Source organism: Doryrhamphus excisus, chromosome 5 (assembly GCF_030265055.1).
Source record: "Doryrhamphus excisus isolate RoL2022-K1 chromosome 5, RoL_Dexc_1.0, whole genome shotgun sequence".
Lineage (NCBI taxonomy): Eukaryota > Metazoa > Chordata > Actinopteri > Syngnathiformes > Syngnathidae > Doryrhamphus > Doryrhamphus excisus.
Window position 1 is genome coordinate 20,418,802 of NC_080470.1, and position 19,630 is coordinate 20,438,431.

The 19,630-nt window shown below is 43.7% G+C and overlaps 1 protein-coding gene across 11 annotated transcripts in view; it reads left to right on the forward strand.

Moving 5' to 3' along the window:
• LOC131129213 (ephrin type-B receptor 3-like) overlaps positions 1-19,630 on the forward strand; it is a 60,527-nt gene that overhangs the window by 12,713 nt on the left and 28,184 nt on the right. For all 11 annotated transcript variants that reach the window (XM_058072503.1, XM_058072495.1, XM_058072494.1 and 8 more), the window contains exon 2: positions 16,063-16,127. In XM_058072503.1, the coding sequence (XP_057928486.1) occupies positions 16,063-16,127 (65 nt within the window). The remainder of the gene's footprint in view (positions 1-16,062; positions 16,128-19,630) is intronic.

Below are 19,630 nucleotides of genomic sequence, written 5' to 3' on the forward strand. Positions count from 1 at the left end.
GGTGCACCGTTTTACAAATGCATGGGAGTCATAGTGAACACCAATGCAGCGTTTATGCATGAACACGAAGATGGTTACTCATTAACACTTTCAATCTGTTCCTCGCAGGATGACAACAGACCCTACGGGTAGGAGAAGTAAACACCAGTCATGGCGACTGATAAACTTAGTCAAGTTAATTATTCCCCTTTAAGACACACATTGGTTTTGTCAAAGCGTCCGTGTAAAGGAGGAAACGTGTACAGAGGCTACGTGTTAGTAACGTGATTAATAACCCAAACACAAGCTAATTATTAAAATGACTGAATTGAATTAATTAACTACATATCCATTTATAGACGGTCTTGGTGAAGACAAGTACACATTTTCATTCATTCATTCGTTTTCTACCGCTTATCCTCACAAGGGTCGCCGGGGTGCTGGAGCCTATCCCAGCGGTCCACTCTGGACTGGTGGCCAGCCAATCACAGGGCACATATAGACAACAACCATTCACACTCACTTTTATACCTATGGACAATTTGGAGTCACCGATTAACCTAGCATGTTTTTGGAATGGGGGAGGAAACCGAAGTACTTCTTGTACATGCAAACTCAACACAGAGATGGCCGAAGGTGGAATTGAACTCGGGTCTCCTAGCTAAGTACACATTTTAATACATAAAAAAATTAGTAAAGTAAATCTAATAAAAAGCTGGTCGGCTTTGTTCAGATAAAAGTATATCCTGTATATGTCTAAAATAAAACGGGGAGTGGTCGCACCGTCAAAGCGGTGTTAATGAATGACCTTCTGGGTCACTGCCCACATGCACGCCCACACGGATACACACCCCTTCAGTGGAAATGTGTGTTTTAACCACAGGAAGATGTGTGGGGTGGATGATGCTGCGCCGCGTGTCCCATAAATCAATCATCAAGTGCCTGCTGGCCTTGTGTGCACGTGTGCAGATATATGTTGTGTGTTACATGGGGGGGGGTCGACATCCCCTTCCCTCTAAGTTGCCAGCTGTAGTAACACGTCGATGAAGGCTGAATAATGCATTAGCCCGCGGCGTAGCCCACATGGCGCTCTCGCTTTACCCAAAAAAGGAAGTGAAGATAGATAGACGTCAACATAAAAAAACGGGAGTCAAAAGGGGGAGTTTTAATAAAAACATGATCTTAAAAAATGCCTCACTTCCTGTTTGGCCCCCCCCCTCGTCCTCCGCCGTGAGCTGACGTACGGCCATCTCCTTCGTCCCAGATTTATGCGGCCGTACGGCGGCTTTGAGGACGTCAGGACACCCGGCGCATCAAAGAGCCATAAAGCAGACAAACTCCTGAGCGCTCGGCTGCTTTAAGGCTAATGGAGTTCCCGTAAACTTCGGGGGTCCTTGTGCACGGGTCAGCGACGCAAATGGTTCCGTAATCATGATGCACTATTCAGACATCCATCTTGGAGGATGATGATGATGTTGGGAGTTGTTTGTGCCCGTCCGGAAAGATGGAGAACCCAGCTTCTGCATGTTGTGTTCGAGTCGTCTGTTTTTGTGCATGTGAAAGTGCACATGTGCTGTGTGTGGGGGGGCGAGGGGGGGTCTTTATCTCTGTTGTTGCTGTCGGAGGCCTTCTGTGTGCCATGCCAATGCACAGAGGTCTTTATGTAATTGAAGTGGGCCTCTGAAGCCCCCCCCCCCCCCCCCCCCCCCGCCATATGGACCTCAGCAGAATTGGATGTCTGTCCATCCGTCAATTTCTTTTAATTGCCCAGAGCCGGGCTGCCGTGCCTGGGCCATCTATCCAGTGGTTTCTCCGTGGCTTAAATACATTCATATCTAATAAGCCCTGGGACCCAGCAGTCCCTGACCGGGAGGTTGACCGGATAACGTGGTCGGACTCGTTTGCGTTTTTTTTTTTTTTTTTTTTCAAATAATGTTGAATCAGATTTCATATGAATTTGTTACACAAGTCATTATCAATACCTTACAGGTCATGTGACCTTTGACCTCTAAAACATTTTGTATCAGTAGTACTAGTCTTCTAGTACCATACACACCTTTTTGCTTTTCTACTTAACTTTGCTAGGATTTTATTTGAATTTAAAAAAATTTTCGTTTGCTTTTGACTCAGATGTCATTTCATGGTGACGCCTTCTAAGGATGAAACTAAGATTTCCTGAACCTCCAAAGTGGAATAAATGACGGAACCGGGTCAGTGTGGTTTCTGGTTGTTTGTTACATGACGTTAGTCCCGCCGCTCATGTTTTGACAAGCTGCATGTCTATTGTGGAGACTGCAGCTTGTCAATCACCAGAGCAGCGGTGATAAGACTCATACGGCAACACCAGGAGTTCCGGCTCCACACAGACATTCCCAAATGTTAGTATAACGTAAGGCCAACTCCATATTGGCCTTGATGGATGCTTTTTTATGGCCGCTCACGACGCACACTGTTTCTATCTGCGCTGGTTCATTAGCGGCCCTTTTAGCCGCTAAAGAGGCAATTTCCATTCACACAGCAGAGGTCTAACAAGTCAAGTTATTACAGCAGCCAAGTGTGAGATTAATTAACTGGCTGACGATTAAGATTCAGCGGCCAATGAGATCCCGTGGAAGCGGAGTGGAAGGTGCGGAGAGGCAGGTACTCTGACAGCAGCCCGACTTTGCCCCAACGTTTAAAAACAAACCAGCCGTAAATAATGATCATCTTTCCCAGGCGTCCCGTACTTGAATCGTTGTGAAAAGGAATACGACAAGAAGACGTTACTGAAGTGGGTGATAGAGCTTTAGAACATAGAATGTTTTTTATGCCAAACATGGTTGGGTATACGCTCGTCCCTTTAACACAGAAACCGAATCCGGGGGAACCCTTGAAGGAAGACACGGAACTAACCCTACTAACCCTAGTTCCTTCAGCCAGTGGGTGCCATGATGATTGTTGACAGACAATTGTTTCGGATTTTGTCTGGCCTGCAAAAAAGGCAAAACTGGAAGTTCCACTGTTTCTGGAAAACCCTCCTTGGGAGCAGAGCCATACTGGGAAAGCAGAGGAGACGGGTTTACGAGGGTCAAAGCAAAGCACAACAGCAGATTAGCCACCCGGTGTTTCCATTACAGCTGCTGCTCAGGTGCCCGCCTTCCTGATGGCATCTGTCCGCTTTGACGTGGAGATGTCCGACGCCTTCAGCGCCCCTCCCTTGATTCTTCCTGTTGCGTGGCCGATCGGGAAACCGATATCTGCACTTTAATGCTAACTTGGCGGATGTGAATTTGCGTGCCTCTCATAGAAAAAAGGTTTTGTATGTCGCTGCGTGTCAGTCGTACACGCCCTCGGAGCTTCGACCCGCCAGGTTACATTCCTCCCTTTAACTGCCCGAGCCGCGCTTTTGTTCTCGCACTTTTTGACCTGACTGCCGAATGATTGGCCGCACAGGTAGGCCGTAAGCCGTAAGCAGACATCTGCCTTTTTTTACGAGCCGCTGTGAAAAGCACTTGGCGTCTACGTCACCGGAATTGCTTTTTCTTGAAAACAGAGGTGTCCAACGTGCCCCCCCCACCCGCGGTTTACCACATGCTAAAAATCTAATTTCATTAGAAAGCTAACATGAAAAAACAACAGCAACAATTGAAAAATATGACATGAATAATATTACATGAATAAAGTCCAAATATTAACATAAAATAAATTGTAATTTCATGAAAAAAATCATAATTTTACAACAATAACAATACAAATTCAGGAGCAGCATGGATTGAAATATCAAAGAAAATTATGCTATTTTTAAAAGTCCTAATATTATGAAAATCAAATAAACATTAAATTGTCATTTTTGGAAAATTAGGCTGTGGTAAATGTAATTATATTATGGGAATAAATATCATATTAAGAGATGAAAATGTGTGAAGGTTATTAAAAAGGAAAGACAAAAAACATTGTAATAAATTGAGGGGGGGAAAAAAGATTATCATCCAGAAGAAACAAAACAAAATAAATGATTGGAAAATTAGCTTGTGGAAAAATTATTATTATGGCAATAACGTTGTGGCATGAAGAACAGAGAAACTACAAGAAATAGTTGGAATTTATTGGAAAGTCAAATGTTACTTTTTTCTCATGAGAAAAACATTCCAATTTCCTGAGATAAACGTGTAATATTCTGAAAAAAAAGATAAATATTTCAAATAAAATCGTTTTTTAAGTCCTAAAGTGAGAAGCAAACAATACTTGATTGCGGAGAAGGTTTTTATATTATGAGAATAAAGTCGTTAAATCATAAAATGAACATTTATGAAGATTATGAAAGATATTTTTTATAACTTCTTAGCATGTTTACATCAACGTTTAATATCAACGTTGCCCTGGCATCCTTTTATTTTGCACGATGTGGCCCTCGTGGGAAAGTTTGGACACCCCGCTTTAAAACAAGATAGGCATGCTGGTTGGACGTGTGTGTGTGTGTGTGTGTGTAGAGTATAATTACTCATCTGCTAAAATTCCCCTCCTGCCTATTCCATTTTCCCAGTTTTCTTCCTGACAGGCACACAAGGGCATACCTGGCAAATGAATAATTACAACATCTTCATAAATCATAAACCCGCCCAGAGACAGCTCCTGATTGGTCCAATTTGAGCTGTTTTGTTGACTCTTGCGATATGTTTCCGATGAGAAGCAGAACAGCAACAAGCGAAGCTGAAATCTTTTGCTTTCTACCATCGCCGTGTTTTTCAACGTGTGTTAAAGTAATCGGAAGCCACTGGTATGTGGAACATGCAGACCGCGCTGGGCTTTTTTGCCCCTCGTTGCAGACTCGCAGGCAGCTGTTCCGGGTGTAACAGGAAGTGGACATCTTTAATTAGGCCGAACATGGTCATTACTCCATGTTCTGGAAGTGTACGGCAAAGTGATGTGATATCTTGGCAGATGACTGAATTAGGAGAGGCGGGACAAAGAGACGCGGCGGCGATAGCGACGCGGAGGCAAAGCCCGGCGCTCAGCCTTTTTTACTTGTGGTGTTTCAGCCATTCAGAAAGCTGCGGCTTTCATTCAACAGCCCAGTTCCAGCTCTTTCTCGACTACAGCCCGGTGAATAAACACAGATTGGGAGGGGGAGAATAACGTGTCTCATTGGTGGAGGTGTTAATAATGTTGAAATAAACAAGTCATTGTGTGCATTAGCATTATGTAAGTGTACAATATAGGCTGTGGTTCCCTTGTGATTAGGATCTCTTTGTCGGGTCCGCCGCTGCTGACACAACGTTTTCCCAAACTGGCTATTAGAGCTGTGCGGCACCGACCCCAACAAGCGGAGGAGCCCATTAGGAAGAACGTGTGGAACTGTTTGCATATGTGTGTGTGTTTTGGCCTGTGTTTAAACTTCCAGTCGGACCAAATCATCCCAGAGTTCCACCCAAAGGAGCAAATACGTATTCCCATTCATTCAATGACTGGATGCACTCAAACGCTGAAAATTCACACAAAGCTCCCGAAGGACATGTCGCTTCTATCGCACCGTGCCGCCCCGTCTTCGGTGGCGGTGCTATTGAATTTCTTTGAGTGGATGCTGCAGTTGGCACACGAGCGTAAAGAGTAAAGAAAAACGGAGTGAAAGTCCTAAAAGCGGCGGACTCCCAGGGCTGCAAAGATGCGATGATCCAAAGCAGTCGTCATCAGGCTGGCACGTGAAGCGCAGACGTTAGCGGGGACAAGACAAACACACATAAACCTCGGAAGGCCTTTCCATGCGGTATGCCAAAAAAAAGAGCCTCGGCTTTAGGGAATACATCGGAGACCAACACCTCTATCTGCTTCTCGTCCATGTATCGTCTTCTCTCCTTTGTTGACTTTACATCCCTGCTCAGCCTGCGCCTGCGCCTCCCAGCGCCTCCAGTGACATATACGTTCCCTTGACTCTTGCAGCATTCCTTCTCTTTGTTATCCGTGGTTGTGTTGGAACGTTGGGATTCAGGAACTTCATGCTGTGTCTTCAACCCTAACCCTTTCTTCTTAATGGTACACTAATCCTGACATTTTCCAAACGATGGAGATATCGGATATTGGCATGGATACACCAAGTACACGGTACAACTCCACCGTTTACTGCATGCATATTATAGTAAATCCACGAGGCCTCGTCCTGCTCAGCCTGCGCCTGCGCCTCCCAGCGCCTCCAGTGACATACGCTCCCTTGACTCTTGTAGCATTCCTTCTCTTTATCATCCGTGGTTCTGTTGGAACGTTGGGATTCAGGAACTTCATCTGTGTCCTCAACTCTAACTTTTTCTTCTTAATGGTACACTAATCCTGGCATTCTCCAAACAATGGAGATGTCGGATATTGGCATGGATACACCAAGTATACCAGGTGTACGCCAGCTCGGAATACACGGTACAACTTCATCGTTTACTGCGTGCATACTACAGTAAATCCACAAGGCCTCATCCTGCTCAGCCTGCGCCTGCGCCTCCCAACGCCTCCAGTGACATACGTTCCCATTGACTCTTGTAGCATTTCTTCTCTTTGTCATTCGTGGTTCTGTTGGAACGTTGGGATTCAGGAACTTCATGCTGTGTCTTCAACCCTAACTCTTTCTTCTTGATGGTACACCAATCCTGGCATTCTCCAAACAATGGAGATGTCAGATATTGGCATGGATACACTAAGTACACGGTACAACTTCACCGTTTGCTGCGTGCATACAGCAGCATACAGTTTGCTACAGTAAATCCACGAGGCCACGTCCTACCCAAAACTACAAAAGACCCGGGCGAAGACGCCAGGTGAGGTTTGACTCCCAAAGACAGATAGATAGATATCTTTTAGAGTCGGGCTTATAAATAGCGATGGTTAAATGCTGGTAATGATAACGTTGGGAGTATGGATGAGTGTTGCCTGCTTGTTATTTTGGTTTGTTTCAAGTCTTTTTATAGACGTTTGAGATCTGCTCTGCTCGTGTGCCTCTAATCTCCATGACAGTCTCATGAATCAATCAGAGCCCACTGAGGTTGCCTTTTCTCCGCATCAGGGTTTGAATGTCAGTCGTGTAGCAGGTAATGCAGAATGAAATCAGCAGCTGTGGATTTGAACACACTCCCACACACAAAGACTAGATTACCGTCTCGCGCCGACTAGCCCGCAGAATTCCACCATCAGGTCGCTATTTCCATATGAGGATCCTCAGGCTGAAGGCCAACGTGGTCCTGAACGGGGGCTGAGGCATTCGGCAGGAAATCAGATGATGGCATCAAGAAGTCAGACGCCGAGGCAAACGCTGCTCCAGTCAATGCGTTCCTGGCTGGAGCAGTCAGCTAGCATAGCTAGCATACCACGGAACCAAAATCAATTGCTGAATGTGAAAGATGGAAACAACTGTGAGATGTTTGAGGCGTTTCCATGCTATGTGATGTAAACATCCCGTGCCCGCTGACAAGTCTGGCCCCATGCCCGTATCCTGGATGCGGTTAAACGCTGGCAGACTGGGGGCCCGTAGCGTTTACAAACCAGCAAGGCACCTTTCCAAGGTATGACGCAATGATCTTCTCGTGCACGACTTTTGATTGTTAGAAAACGATACACGGTATATTATTATTCTTGTCAGATTTATTGCCTCCATCCAAACTTTTGGATAAACGGTTTGCGCCGTCAGGAGCTTAACGCAATGTAGGATGATGTCAGCATCAGACATGTGACACTATGATTAGTGTCCTGCCAGAAGCTCTAATTTCACCGACAGGACGACAATTTCAGACAAGCTCGCGGCGGGGATGACTCCTACTGAGCGATACCGTTTTTTAAGGAGATGAAGCACCGAAAGCTTTGCGTCAGCCTATGAAGTACTCGTAAAAAAAAAAACAAAAAAAACGTAAAACGTCAACGTCAGCGAGCGCACAGACTCAGAAATGTGTTATTAAGTCACGAGTCAGCAGTCTGGTGAGTGAGGCCCACGCATGAAGATGACAGAGCTCACGTTCGGAGACAGGGAAGATAAATGTGGAATGTTAGGGACGGCAAAATAAGGCCTTTACCTTCTCTTGTCGTGTCTTAATGCAAAGGACTAGGCAGCACAGCAAAGGGTTGAAGGTTCAAAGCCAGCATCAGTACAATGCAGCTGGGACAGTATTTGAAGAAATCACGTTGATCCTGGCAACAAATTCCTGAAGCCAATCAGTGAATCCATGCAGGATTCGTCTCTATGTGTTGGTGGTGTATGCTAATGTGTATGCTAATTTGTATGCTAATGTGTTCAACTGGACAGTCGTCCCAGGACGTTGGAAGGGCCTGCAGGTTGGCCAACCGGTTCCTTAGTGGGATTCCATACAAAAATGTGGTCCTTCCAGCAGGACTGTAATCTATTTGTGGTGGTGGGTTGGGATTATCATCATCTGATTGGTCGCAACAACAGCCGCAAATAAATGCAAAGATTTTATTGAAAAATATTTAACAATATGCAATAACAGCGAGCAACAGAAGCATAAAATGTGTTTGCATTCGGAAAAACGTGCAAAACATTTTATGTTTTTCTGCAACATGAACCAAAAATGATACTTTTGCCTCCCAAAACACTTAATTTGGTGTTTTTGCCTAACTTTAGTGTTTAACTAATTAGTCTTCATAATGTTTCATTTTCAATTTTTTATTTTGTATTTTTAAATTTTAATTTAATTATTATTTTGATGATTTATTCATTTATTTTGTCTTAGTCAGGACATCTTTTGATTGAAAAATATTTTCTCGGGTGCCAATGCAAACCAAATTGCGGCTCCAGTTTGACTTGGTCATGTTAAACACACGGCAGCGACCAACGTGCAGGAGGACAACGTGTGATGTGTTACGTTTTTGCATGGTTGTGACCCCCGGATGCAGACACAGGAACGTAGTGCAGGTACAAAGTATTAGTTTTAATAATAATAATAATAATAATAATAATAATAATAATAATAATAATAATAATAATAATAATAATAATAATAATAATAATAATAATAATAATAATAATAATAATAATAATAATAATAATAATAATAATGCAGAATAGCAGAAAGTGGCAAGCAAGGCAAATAAACGACAAAGACCCAACAAACAGAGTGAAATTAGAAACAGGTGTGCAAGATAGGAAACAGAAACCAGGCAAGACAGGAAGTGAATACAAAAATAAAAGCATTCAAGGAGAAACTACGCTAGAAATGGAACAACACTGTAAAGTAGTGACAAAATAAGGGCATGGAAACAGGAAGAGAGGCAAAGAAGGAAACTAAAAGAGGTGTCACGAGGTGGGGGGGGGGGGATCACCTCACCGCATCGTGACATAAAAGCGCACGGCCATGCGTGCACGCTAGCCTCCACACGGTGAGCACACCTGCTTTTACAGACAGTCGCCCCCCAGGGCTACCTGTCCGTCAGATCCTCTGCTTTGTAATTAGGAAAGTTAGCGCGAGAAGGAGATGGGAAGGAGGGGGGGGGGGGGGGGGGTTAGAAGAAGAGATGAGAGAGCAATGGGGGAAGGGGAAAAGGGGGGGCAAAGACAAAGAGGTCCATTCCATCGGCAGTACAGGAACCGGGCTAGACTTCATGAGCCCTTGAAAAAGGCAACAACACACACACATAACACATACACACACACACACCAAATGCAATTTGCACAACTCGTAGCATCTCCCTCGCTGCGATCAAAGTCTTCCTGCAGCTGCTGTGCAGGCACAAAACCTCCAAGAGAAAATGAAATGTATGCTTGTTTTATTTATCACCAATGGCCTCCCTTACTTAAAGAAGAAAGGAGGCTATTGCATCCGCGGCGGCGCTGAGCCTGACGAGGGAGGAAATAATTGAGGGCAAGCGTCTTGTGACAAAACGCAAAGGGCACAGACAGTTCATCAGACTTCTCCGCTGAGAGCGAGGATGAGGATGCACGAGGAAGATTGAAGGAGAGGAAGGGAAGGCAAGCGGATCGCCGTTTGCTAGCAACCCTGTTAGCACAAATGCAAGGAAAATCTCTTGTGTGACGGCCATTGTGGCGTGACTGACGCAGAGTGCTAGCGGGGTGAAGTATGTGTGTGCGGATGGAGGAGTGGGGGGGGGGATCCGTCATTGAAGGCAAGTCTGTTCAGGAATTCCACAGAGGAATCACCTCCTTGGCCTGTTGATGTCACAGCAACCAATTACCACCCGTGTGTGTGTGTGTACTCGCTAAAAGGTCTTGCCAAAAACTGGAGGTTCCTGAGGGGGGTGGACTTCTCCAATCGTGGCTCTCTGGCCCCGTCCAAAAGCAAAAAGGCTGGCTGAACGATTTGAATTTCAATAGCAGCTCTCCTCCTGCTCCCTTTTTGTCCCTCCTCCTCTTCCTCGGCGGATGACAAAGGGCGAGCGACAAAGATTGCGCACAAAGCAATCAGGCTAATAGCGCTAATAAGTTGAGCGCGGGGTCCTCACACGCTATGTTGACACATTTCACCGTTTCTGTGTCTAAACAGACGCTTGAGTGTTTGGCAAGCAGGCCCTGCAGTGTTTGACTGGAGTGCCCCCCCCCACACACACCCCCATGCCAGGTTTCCATGTGCTCCTTGTGTTTGACTGCGGAGCAACCCAACAAAAGCCAGTTGCAGAAAAAGGTCGGGGGAGATAATTAAGCTATGGAGGAGGAGGAGGCACGGGGGGGGGGGGGTGTTCAGGGAAGGAGTCGTTACAGGTTTTAAAAGCCCCCCCCACTCATGTGACTTTTTCTTCATCTTCATCATTGACTAATACAGTATGGCAAGTCCATACGTTTTCATGCCAATATTAGGGTTAGATATCGGGCTAAAATTATATTTTACTAAAACGATATCATATTATATCGACCTGTATCCAAAATCTCTTCTACTGGCACATCCTGTTTTCTGTGGAGTCGGCGTGATGTCAGTCGTTTGCGTTGTTTCTTAAAGTCCGAAAAAGACGTCGTAGCTGAGTGCAAAACTTGCAATGCACAAGTTTCCTGTGGTGGCACAGATCCGCTGAAGTTGAATATGTTTCAACCTGGGGTTGACATAAGGTTGTTAGCTACGTATCACAGCAAAGATGAGCAGTCCCTGTCACTGGTGAGTGGAGTCAGGTTTAAATGCTTGATTGGGTGCGTCAAACCGCGCTATATTATGCTTCTGTTAGGCCGCTACAATGTGGCTAAAACTATATCATAGATATAGATGTTAACACTTCCTGTCTTTATGTCCATTCGTTACACAATGTCAACACAATTTGGGCAGAAATTGATAATTGACGTACAATTCTGGCAACCTGATTTTCCGTTATTTGTAAATGAACGTGAAGAAGTGCTGTCTCGTACAGTATCCAGACCGTCCATGTTGGCTTCTTAAGATAAGATATGCCTTTATTCGTCCCTCAGTGGGGAAATTTGCAAGGTTTTTGTAAATTTTTGTAAATTTTTGTAAATTTTTGTATTTTTTTGTAAATTTTTGTAAATTTTTGTAAATTTTTGTAAATTTTGTAAATTTTGTAAATTTTTGTAAATTTTTGTAATTTTTTGTAAATTTTTGTAATTTTTTGTGTAAATTCTTGTAAATTTTTCTAATTTTTTCTAAATTTTTCTAAATTTTTCTAAATTTTTAATTTACAAAAAAATAATTTGTAAATGAATGTGAAGAAGTGCTGTCTCGTACAGTATCCAGACTGTCCATGTGGGCGTATTAATATAAGATATGCCTTTATTCGTCTGTCAGTGGGGAAATTTGCAAGGTTTTTTTTATTTTGTAATTTTTTGTAAATTTTTGTAGATTTTTTGTAAATTTTTGTAAATTTTTGTAGATTTTTGATTTTTTTTGTACATTTTTGTACATTTTTGTACATTTTTGTACATTTTTGTACATTTGAAATTTGTAAGGTTGGCTGTGTGTTTCCATGGCGACGTTGCATTACTTACTTGACCTTACTTGTTGTGGTTGGCTGAGTCTGCATTATTTTAGCACCCGAAAGAGGCACCGATAACTGTGTTTATTCTGTAATTTTATTGTGTAATTCAGTCTGGTTCGTACCGTTACCTGGGAACCGGTGCCATTATTATTTACCATTATTATTTGGTCTGCCTCGATAACAAACATTGGGACGTTCAAGTCTTTCATTTACTTTATGAGATTAGAATCTGTAGGAATGCTACATTTGTCATTTTGGTGAAAAACAAGCTGTTGGACCATTCCATTGAAGCCTGGTTCCGGCCATTAAAGTTGTCAGAATGTCGTTAATGTCATCATTCCCAATAGACCAGCTTTGTTTTAGCTTTGATTCTTCTTCATCCAAAGTGATGACTCTGCAGTTTTTTGTTGTTTTGTTTTTGCAAAGAAATGTAAATCTTCGTGGCTATCGATACGATCCAGACTAAAAATATGCGTGTTGCTGCGGGAACATCCAAACTACCCTACCTGCCCCCAGATGCCCCCACATTCCCTTCCCTCATTATAGTCTTTCAATTCTTGCCTTCTTCTTCCTTCTTGTTTGAACAAAGACATATTTTAAGAAGCTGTGTGTGTGTGTGTGGATGCGGCCATAGGGACGGATGCTTGGGTGCCCTCCCCTGTTATTAGCCCTGCCCTGTCATTACTGGATTAGAAGGGGGGGTGAAGGGGTGCTTTGCATGTACCTGCCGTACCAGTGTGTGTATATATGTGTGTGTTGCGTGAACACTCTAGCCTTTTTGTGATCTCTCCAGGCATTCCCATTTTTGTCTCACACAATCAGGGCGTGCGGAGAAGACAAATGTCAGTGCCACGCTTGTTATGCTAATCCCAGGCGTCTTTGACCTGGATCCTAAATAAGCGATAGCCGTGTTACTCAAACAGAGACGCGCTCATTGAACAGCTTGAAAAAGTGACGTCTATCACACAACACGCCTCAAGATCAGAATTGAAAATAGGTCACGCCGTCAAAAGTACACGACTCTTTTTTTTTTTCCCGTCAGCATTCGCCTGTTTTACTTTCGTTGCTTTTCTATCTCCTTCGATCTCCAATTATGCTGGAATAACTGGAAACAGTTCAGTGAAGTCATAGACAGCAAAAAGGCAGAGCCAAGCATGTTCTGTATGGGGGGTGGGGGGGGGGGTCATGTTGACATTAGGCTTGTTTTTCCATTCAACCCGTCCTTCTGGTTCTGCACTATTTTACCTTTTACTCCAACTCACCAAATATGGCCATTGTCACAAGATGCTTTACACAAAAAGCCACCAACAGGGAGGGGTCACTTTGCCCCATTGACTTGGAATCGGTGCTCCACTTTGGACACAATGCACGGCTTTGCACCGCACACACACACACACACACACCCCTTTGGATGCATACAAGCTCAAACCTGATGAGCTTCAACAATGCAGATGCATCAGGAAAAGAGGGAAGGGGGGGTAGTGCTCCCGACACACTCCCGAATGATCCAAACCACAAAGTCAAACTGCACAGGTGTGCGTTTTGCATATCTCGCTTTCGTTTCCTCACATCTCATTCGTTTTCCCTCGTCGTTGCACCCTCTTCTCACCGGCTGTTGTACTGTGTGTGTGTGTGTGCATGCATGTGTGTGTGTGCGTCATCCTCAGCAAGGTCAAGTGTAATGATAAGCTCGACACAAACACAACAACACGTCTCAGCCATAATAATAATAAAAGAACAGCAGTCATTGTAGAGGCATCCTTCCCAGCATTCCCAGCCTTCCCAGCATCGACTCACCTCCTACCTGGGAAGCTAAGTATCAGTAACCGGACTCAAATCACGCTTTGTCATGTTATGAGTCATGAGAAGTTCTGCAGCGTATATCCGCTGACGCACGTTCGGAGATGAAAACACAAGTCGCCGCTTGTTCGGGACACAAAGAGTACGCGTGGACAAAAGTGATTTGTTTTTTTTTCCAAGCATTTTCCGCATCAGCACCGAGGCAGAGAATGGTCGACAAAGCAAGCCGGCTTTGACTTTGTACAGCTGCAGCCTCCCGGAGCCCCTCCCTCAGAGACAGCCCTCGCTGGCCTGACGGGGGCGGGGGGGGGGGGGGGGGGGGGGCACAGCTACACACAAATGTTATTTTTCTCAAAAAACGATTTCAACGCCAGTTGTCAACTGTCACACATTCGTGTCCAAAGCACAAGGGTCTGTAATTCCTAAGGAATTCTCCGCTGCGGGGGCCTGCCAAATCCACAGCCGTAATTCACAAGAAGGTGTTTGAGTGGAAGGATGTTTGTCACCTCTGGTGCGCCTGAATGCGGCGGCGGGGTCAGATCTTCAAGTTAACCGACACTTGTTTCGTTTCATGGGAATATTTCCTGAAAAGTCTTGACACAAAGCTCTCAATCAAGTATTAGTAGACGGCGGCCCGTCAAACTTTTTCAAATGAAATTGTTGTTTTACCATCATAGCTGAAGCTGGCAACAGGATTTGCAACGCTATTTTTTCATTACCGTAAGTCTTGAACTGTTAAAATAATCCTGCTGGTTTCTGAATCAAGCTTTCCATTGAACATATCAACATAACGTCTTGCATGTCGACATAACGTATTAGCCTATCGGCATAATGTCTTAGCATATCGACACAACATTTTAGCATATCGACATAACATCTTAGCATATCGACACAACGTCTTAGCATATGGACATGTCTTAGCATAGCGACACAATGTCTTAGCATAGTGACACAACGTCTTCGCATAGCGACACAACGTCTTAGCATATCGACACAATGTCTTAGCATATAAACACGTCTTAGCATAGTGACATGTCTTAGCATAGCAACACAACATGTTAGCATATCGACACAACGTCTTAGCATATCGACACAACGTCTTAGCATATCGACACAACATCTTAGCATATCGACAGGTCTTAGCATAGCGACATGTCTTAGCATCGTGACACAACATCTTAGCATATTGACACAACGTCTTAGTATAGCGACACAATGTCTTAGCATATCGATATAACGTTTTAGCATACCGACATAACGTCTTAGCATATCGACATAATGTCTCAGGATATTGACATAATGCCTTAGCATATCGACATAACTTCTTAGCATACCGACATAACGTCTTAGCATATCGACATAATTTCTTAGCATATCGACACGTCTTAGCATATCGACATAACATCTTAGCATAGCAACACAACTTCTTAGCATATCGACACAACATCTTAGCATATCGACACAACATCTTAGCATAGCAACACAACTTCTTAGCATATCGACACAACATCTTAGCATATCGACACAGCATCCTAGCATATCGAGCCAATGTCTTAGCATATCGACATAACGTTTCAGCATAGCAACACAACATCTTAGCATAGCGACACAACGTCTTAGCATATCAACACGTGTTGCTTTCCAAAACATCAATTGTAGGTGGTCAGGATGGTCACCCATTAAACGAATGATAAACACAAGTTTTTACCCATGATCAAGAGGGCCACTCCATCATGCTAGACTGCCTTGCAGCACAGCACAGCGGTAGAGATAATAACGGCGGCACCATGCCGTACCTTCAGCTCCAGGTAATAAAAGACTCCACATTTGTTACCCCCCCCCCCTTCTTGCTAGCACAATGCTGACAGCATCGCCAAAAAGAAGAAGAAGAAACCATAGTGTAGGAAATTGAGTTCAAGAAAGGAAAAGGAGGTTTTCAGAAGGCACGTCACGTTGTGTTTTTAAGAGCGTTTCTTTGTTTGCAAGTCAAGAGTCAAAGGATCCGTTTGACACAAAGCGGATCTTTACTAGATGGCACACGGTTGTTTTCTTCTCCCGCTTCCTTCTGTGTAACCGCACATGTCTAATTAAGGCTAATTGGCTGAACAAAGAGATGCAATAAAATGGTCCACATCACTTGACAGATCTCCCGCTAAGATCTCCTTCTCCCGTCTGGAGATCTTCCGCTCCCACGTACAGACACGCACAGTAGTTCCTGGTCTTGGCCACCATGGTGCTACTCCAATCCTGCACTTTGGATCATTTCAGATCCTGACTTCTTATCTCGTCTTTTGAGCTTTATGACTGTGATTGTAAACTATCTTTATTGATGTCATTCATCATTGGCTTCCTCTTCGTCTGACCTGGATGTTCTGCTTTCATTTTCAGAGACACTGATGGACACCAAGTGGGCCACAACAGAATTAGCCTGGACTTCGCACCCTGAGACCGGGGTGAGTTTTACTGTGCAGCTTTATTTAGCTTGAAGTCAATCATTTGGTGACTTGGAGCAAAAGTCCATTGTGTGAATCAGACGCCAAAAGCGCGCCATATTTCCTTCCAGAAACACGTGACCAGGTTTCTCCGTCAGAAAAGAGTATATCTAGTGTATCTCAGATATGAATAAATGAAATCACTCCCATTGGTTCCAGCACCCAGATGGAATTGGCGTGCGTTTAATAAATTACAAAAGAAATGCTGCTCTTTAACAGTTGAAAAGGCAGCATTTCAAGAAATTATCAACATTTCAAAATCTCATTCTTCTAGACCCGATCTCGTGCATCGCCTGGTGACACCGCTACTGAGCAGCACAGCGTTGGTTTTGGTTCTCTCGGTTTCACTTCATTTCATTCTGGTATTTGGTGTTTAATGATCGGATGTACTCCCCCGTGTGTTCGGTTTACAGCATGTGGGACCTCAGTATGAATTATGACTTACACTAAAATTGGACTTACAACACATCTTCGGATCCGGGTAACCAGAGGACCACCTGGTGGGGATTTAGTTCTACACATGTCGTCACGCCAACCCTCATCAACAAAGCTCCCAACAGGAAATGTTTAGTATTCAAACGGACACGCTTGTTAGCATGGAAAACAATGCATGTTCCATTTTACCTGCCGAAATTCAAATGTAAAAAAATGAAAATAACCTCAAGAACGAGCATAGCCCTTCCTTGCCGGTGGCCCGCAGCATCGCCCGGCACGGGGGTCTGCCCCACACAAAGTACCAGTGACAGTTTCATGGTTCTTTCCCATGTGGTTTTCACAATGGGTTCGAGAGGAGTCTTGACCTCTCCTCAACTATACTTCAAAGCCTGCCAGCACTCCCCCCAAGCCTTTGTGTGGCCCCTTTTACTGTGGCCCTTATGTTCTGAAGGGCGGGGCCCCCATTTTTTTCCATTTTGTTTACACCCCAACGTACGGACAGGGAAATTCCACCCCAGCTGTTCCAAGTCATCCGCCCTTCACGGTGTCCCTTGGCTTTTCTTCTTCTGTTTAGTGGTGCCAGATTCTCCAGCCGAAACAATCAGATGGACGAACCCCCACCATTGGCTTTGCCCCCCTCACAGCCGTCCATCTTCCGATCCCTCATTAAGCTTCAATGTGGCGGAAAAGGACCAATGCAAAGCAGCATATAAACAACAAAAACAACTCCTTGAGCAACAGATGCTCCTTTTCAAGTGAAGGACACTTCCAAGGGAGCTTAGGTAGCATTTATCCGCGATGTCTCTTGCCACTGGAGATGCAGGTTATGGAATATTTCATCATTATGCTGTGTATTCTTCGGCGGTGCTGCTATTTACGGTTGGTTGTTTCAGGATCCACCACAGTGGTGAAATACCGGGAGCAGGAAGCGAGACAGAAGAGTCAAATACAGAATTCTAAAAAAAAACCTCCCTCAAAACCTGGAAATAGACCCACTAACAAACAGACTACATGATCCCAGGAGGCTCATCTGAGTCACGACATCTCTGTCTTGTTTTGCGGTATTGCACAACACACACAGACATTCCCTGAACCCGTTTGTGACATCACAAATCCACAAGATCTGCTGATGTTGGAGCTTCCATTGTGGACAAACGGGCTTCGTGTATGCGACTGACAAAACTCCTTGACTTTTGTTGCATCCAAAGTATCGCAGAATTATGGTGTAGCCTTTAGCCTGGTCGTCAGTCTCGTGCTTAATTCTTAGATGCACGAGTGACTGGACCCTACACTCTTCCATAAGTGGGTCAAAAATGACCCATACTAGAATCAATGCGTTTTTATGCCAATTTTGCCATTTTGGTTAGTAATAATCACTTGTATGATATTTAGTATTATATTTAGGACCACACAAGAATGATTTCATGTAAGAAATATCTTCATTTTTTCACTTTTTTTTTAGCATATCGACACAGCTTAGCATAGTGACACAACGTCTTAGCATATCGACATGTTTTAGCATATGACAGGTCTTAGCATAGCGACATTTCTTAGCATAGTGACACAACGTCTTAGCATATCAACACAACGTCTTAGCATATTAATACAGCTTAGCATAGTGCCATGTCTTAGCATAGTGCCATAACGTCTTAGCATATCGACACAACGTCTTAGCATAGCAACACAACTTCTTAGCATATCGACATAACGTTTTAGCATATCGACATAACGTCTTAGCATATCGACACGTCTTAGCATATCGACACAACATCTTAGCATAGCAACACAACTTCTTAGCATATCGACATAACGTTTTAGCATATCGACACAATGTCTTAGCATATCGACATAACGTCTTAGCATATCGACACAACGTCTTAAGAATTATTACGAATTAACGTCACAAGAATTATTTAATGTTAGAAACATCTTAATTTTTTCACTTTTTTACATCTTTGAAAAAGAAAATGTGAGGATACATTGTGTGTTGCATAGGGGATGCGCACATCACACAACCAGAAGATGTTTAGGCCATACTTGGATTGCCACCTGGACAAAAGTCTAGGTCATCAGACATTTCTGACTCAGAGTCCAACCCCGTTACTGCCTCTCCATCATCCAGCATCTGTAGGACCATTTCAGCTGTGTATCTAGCAGCCAAGGCATGGATGAAGAAACAAAAGAGTAATGCCCAACAATACATATAGTCATGTTAGCCAGCTAGTTATAAAGTAGGTTAATTTGTTGATAATACTAACAGTCATGAAAGACACATAGTACACAATATTATATGAAGATAATACTTGTTGTATTAGCACTTTATGTGTAAAATAATCTTCGTGAGGGGTGACACTTTTGATAAAGTCTGTGTGGTCTACAGTTTATTTATTCCTGATAGCCAAAGTTGATAAGAATCAAAGGTTCCTATTGGATTCCATAGAAAATGCGTGCGCGTCATTTTTGACCCACTTATGGAAGGTTGGGGTAGTAACACAAGAACAAAAATGTCTTAAAATGTATAAAAGTTAAGTTAAAAATGTGAATGGCATGATATCAAAAACATGTTTTTTGAGGAATACCTGGAATATGAAATGATAAAAAAAATTTCATTACACAGATATTTCAAGAAAACAACCTGACCGGGTCATTTTTGACCCACTTTATGCATCTAAGGGTTAAAGGGGACCTTTGCCTCAGATGGGCTCTAACCAGGAAACAGAAGGCCTTTCAAGTGACCAATCCCCTTTTCGGGCATCGCGAGCGAGCGTTGAGCACCCGTGCATGTGAAGGACTTGGCGACATCAGACATCATGACCATGAGGAGAGCGGTCTTTACGTTTTTACGTGCGTTAAATTCAGTGACGCCGTCCAGATTGACTGTGAAAGTTAAAGCTTTGGTAGGCAAACAAATGTTACATCTCGACTCACACGATTATGGTGAGTTCAAGGACCGCCTGACAAAGTGAACCACCAAAAGCGTAAAAATTGTGTACTTGTGGTACCGGTGGTACATGAATGCTGTACTTTTT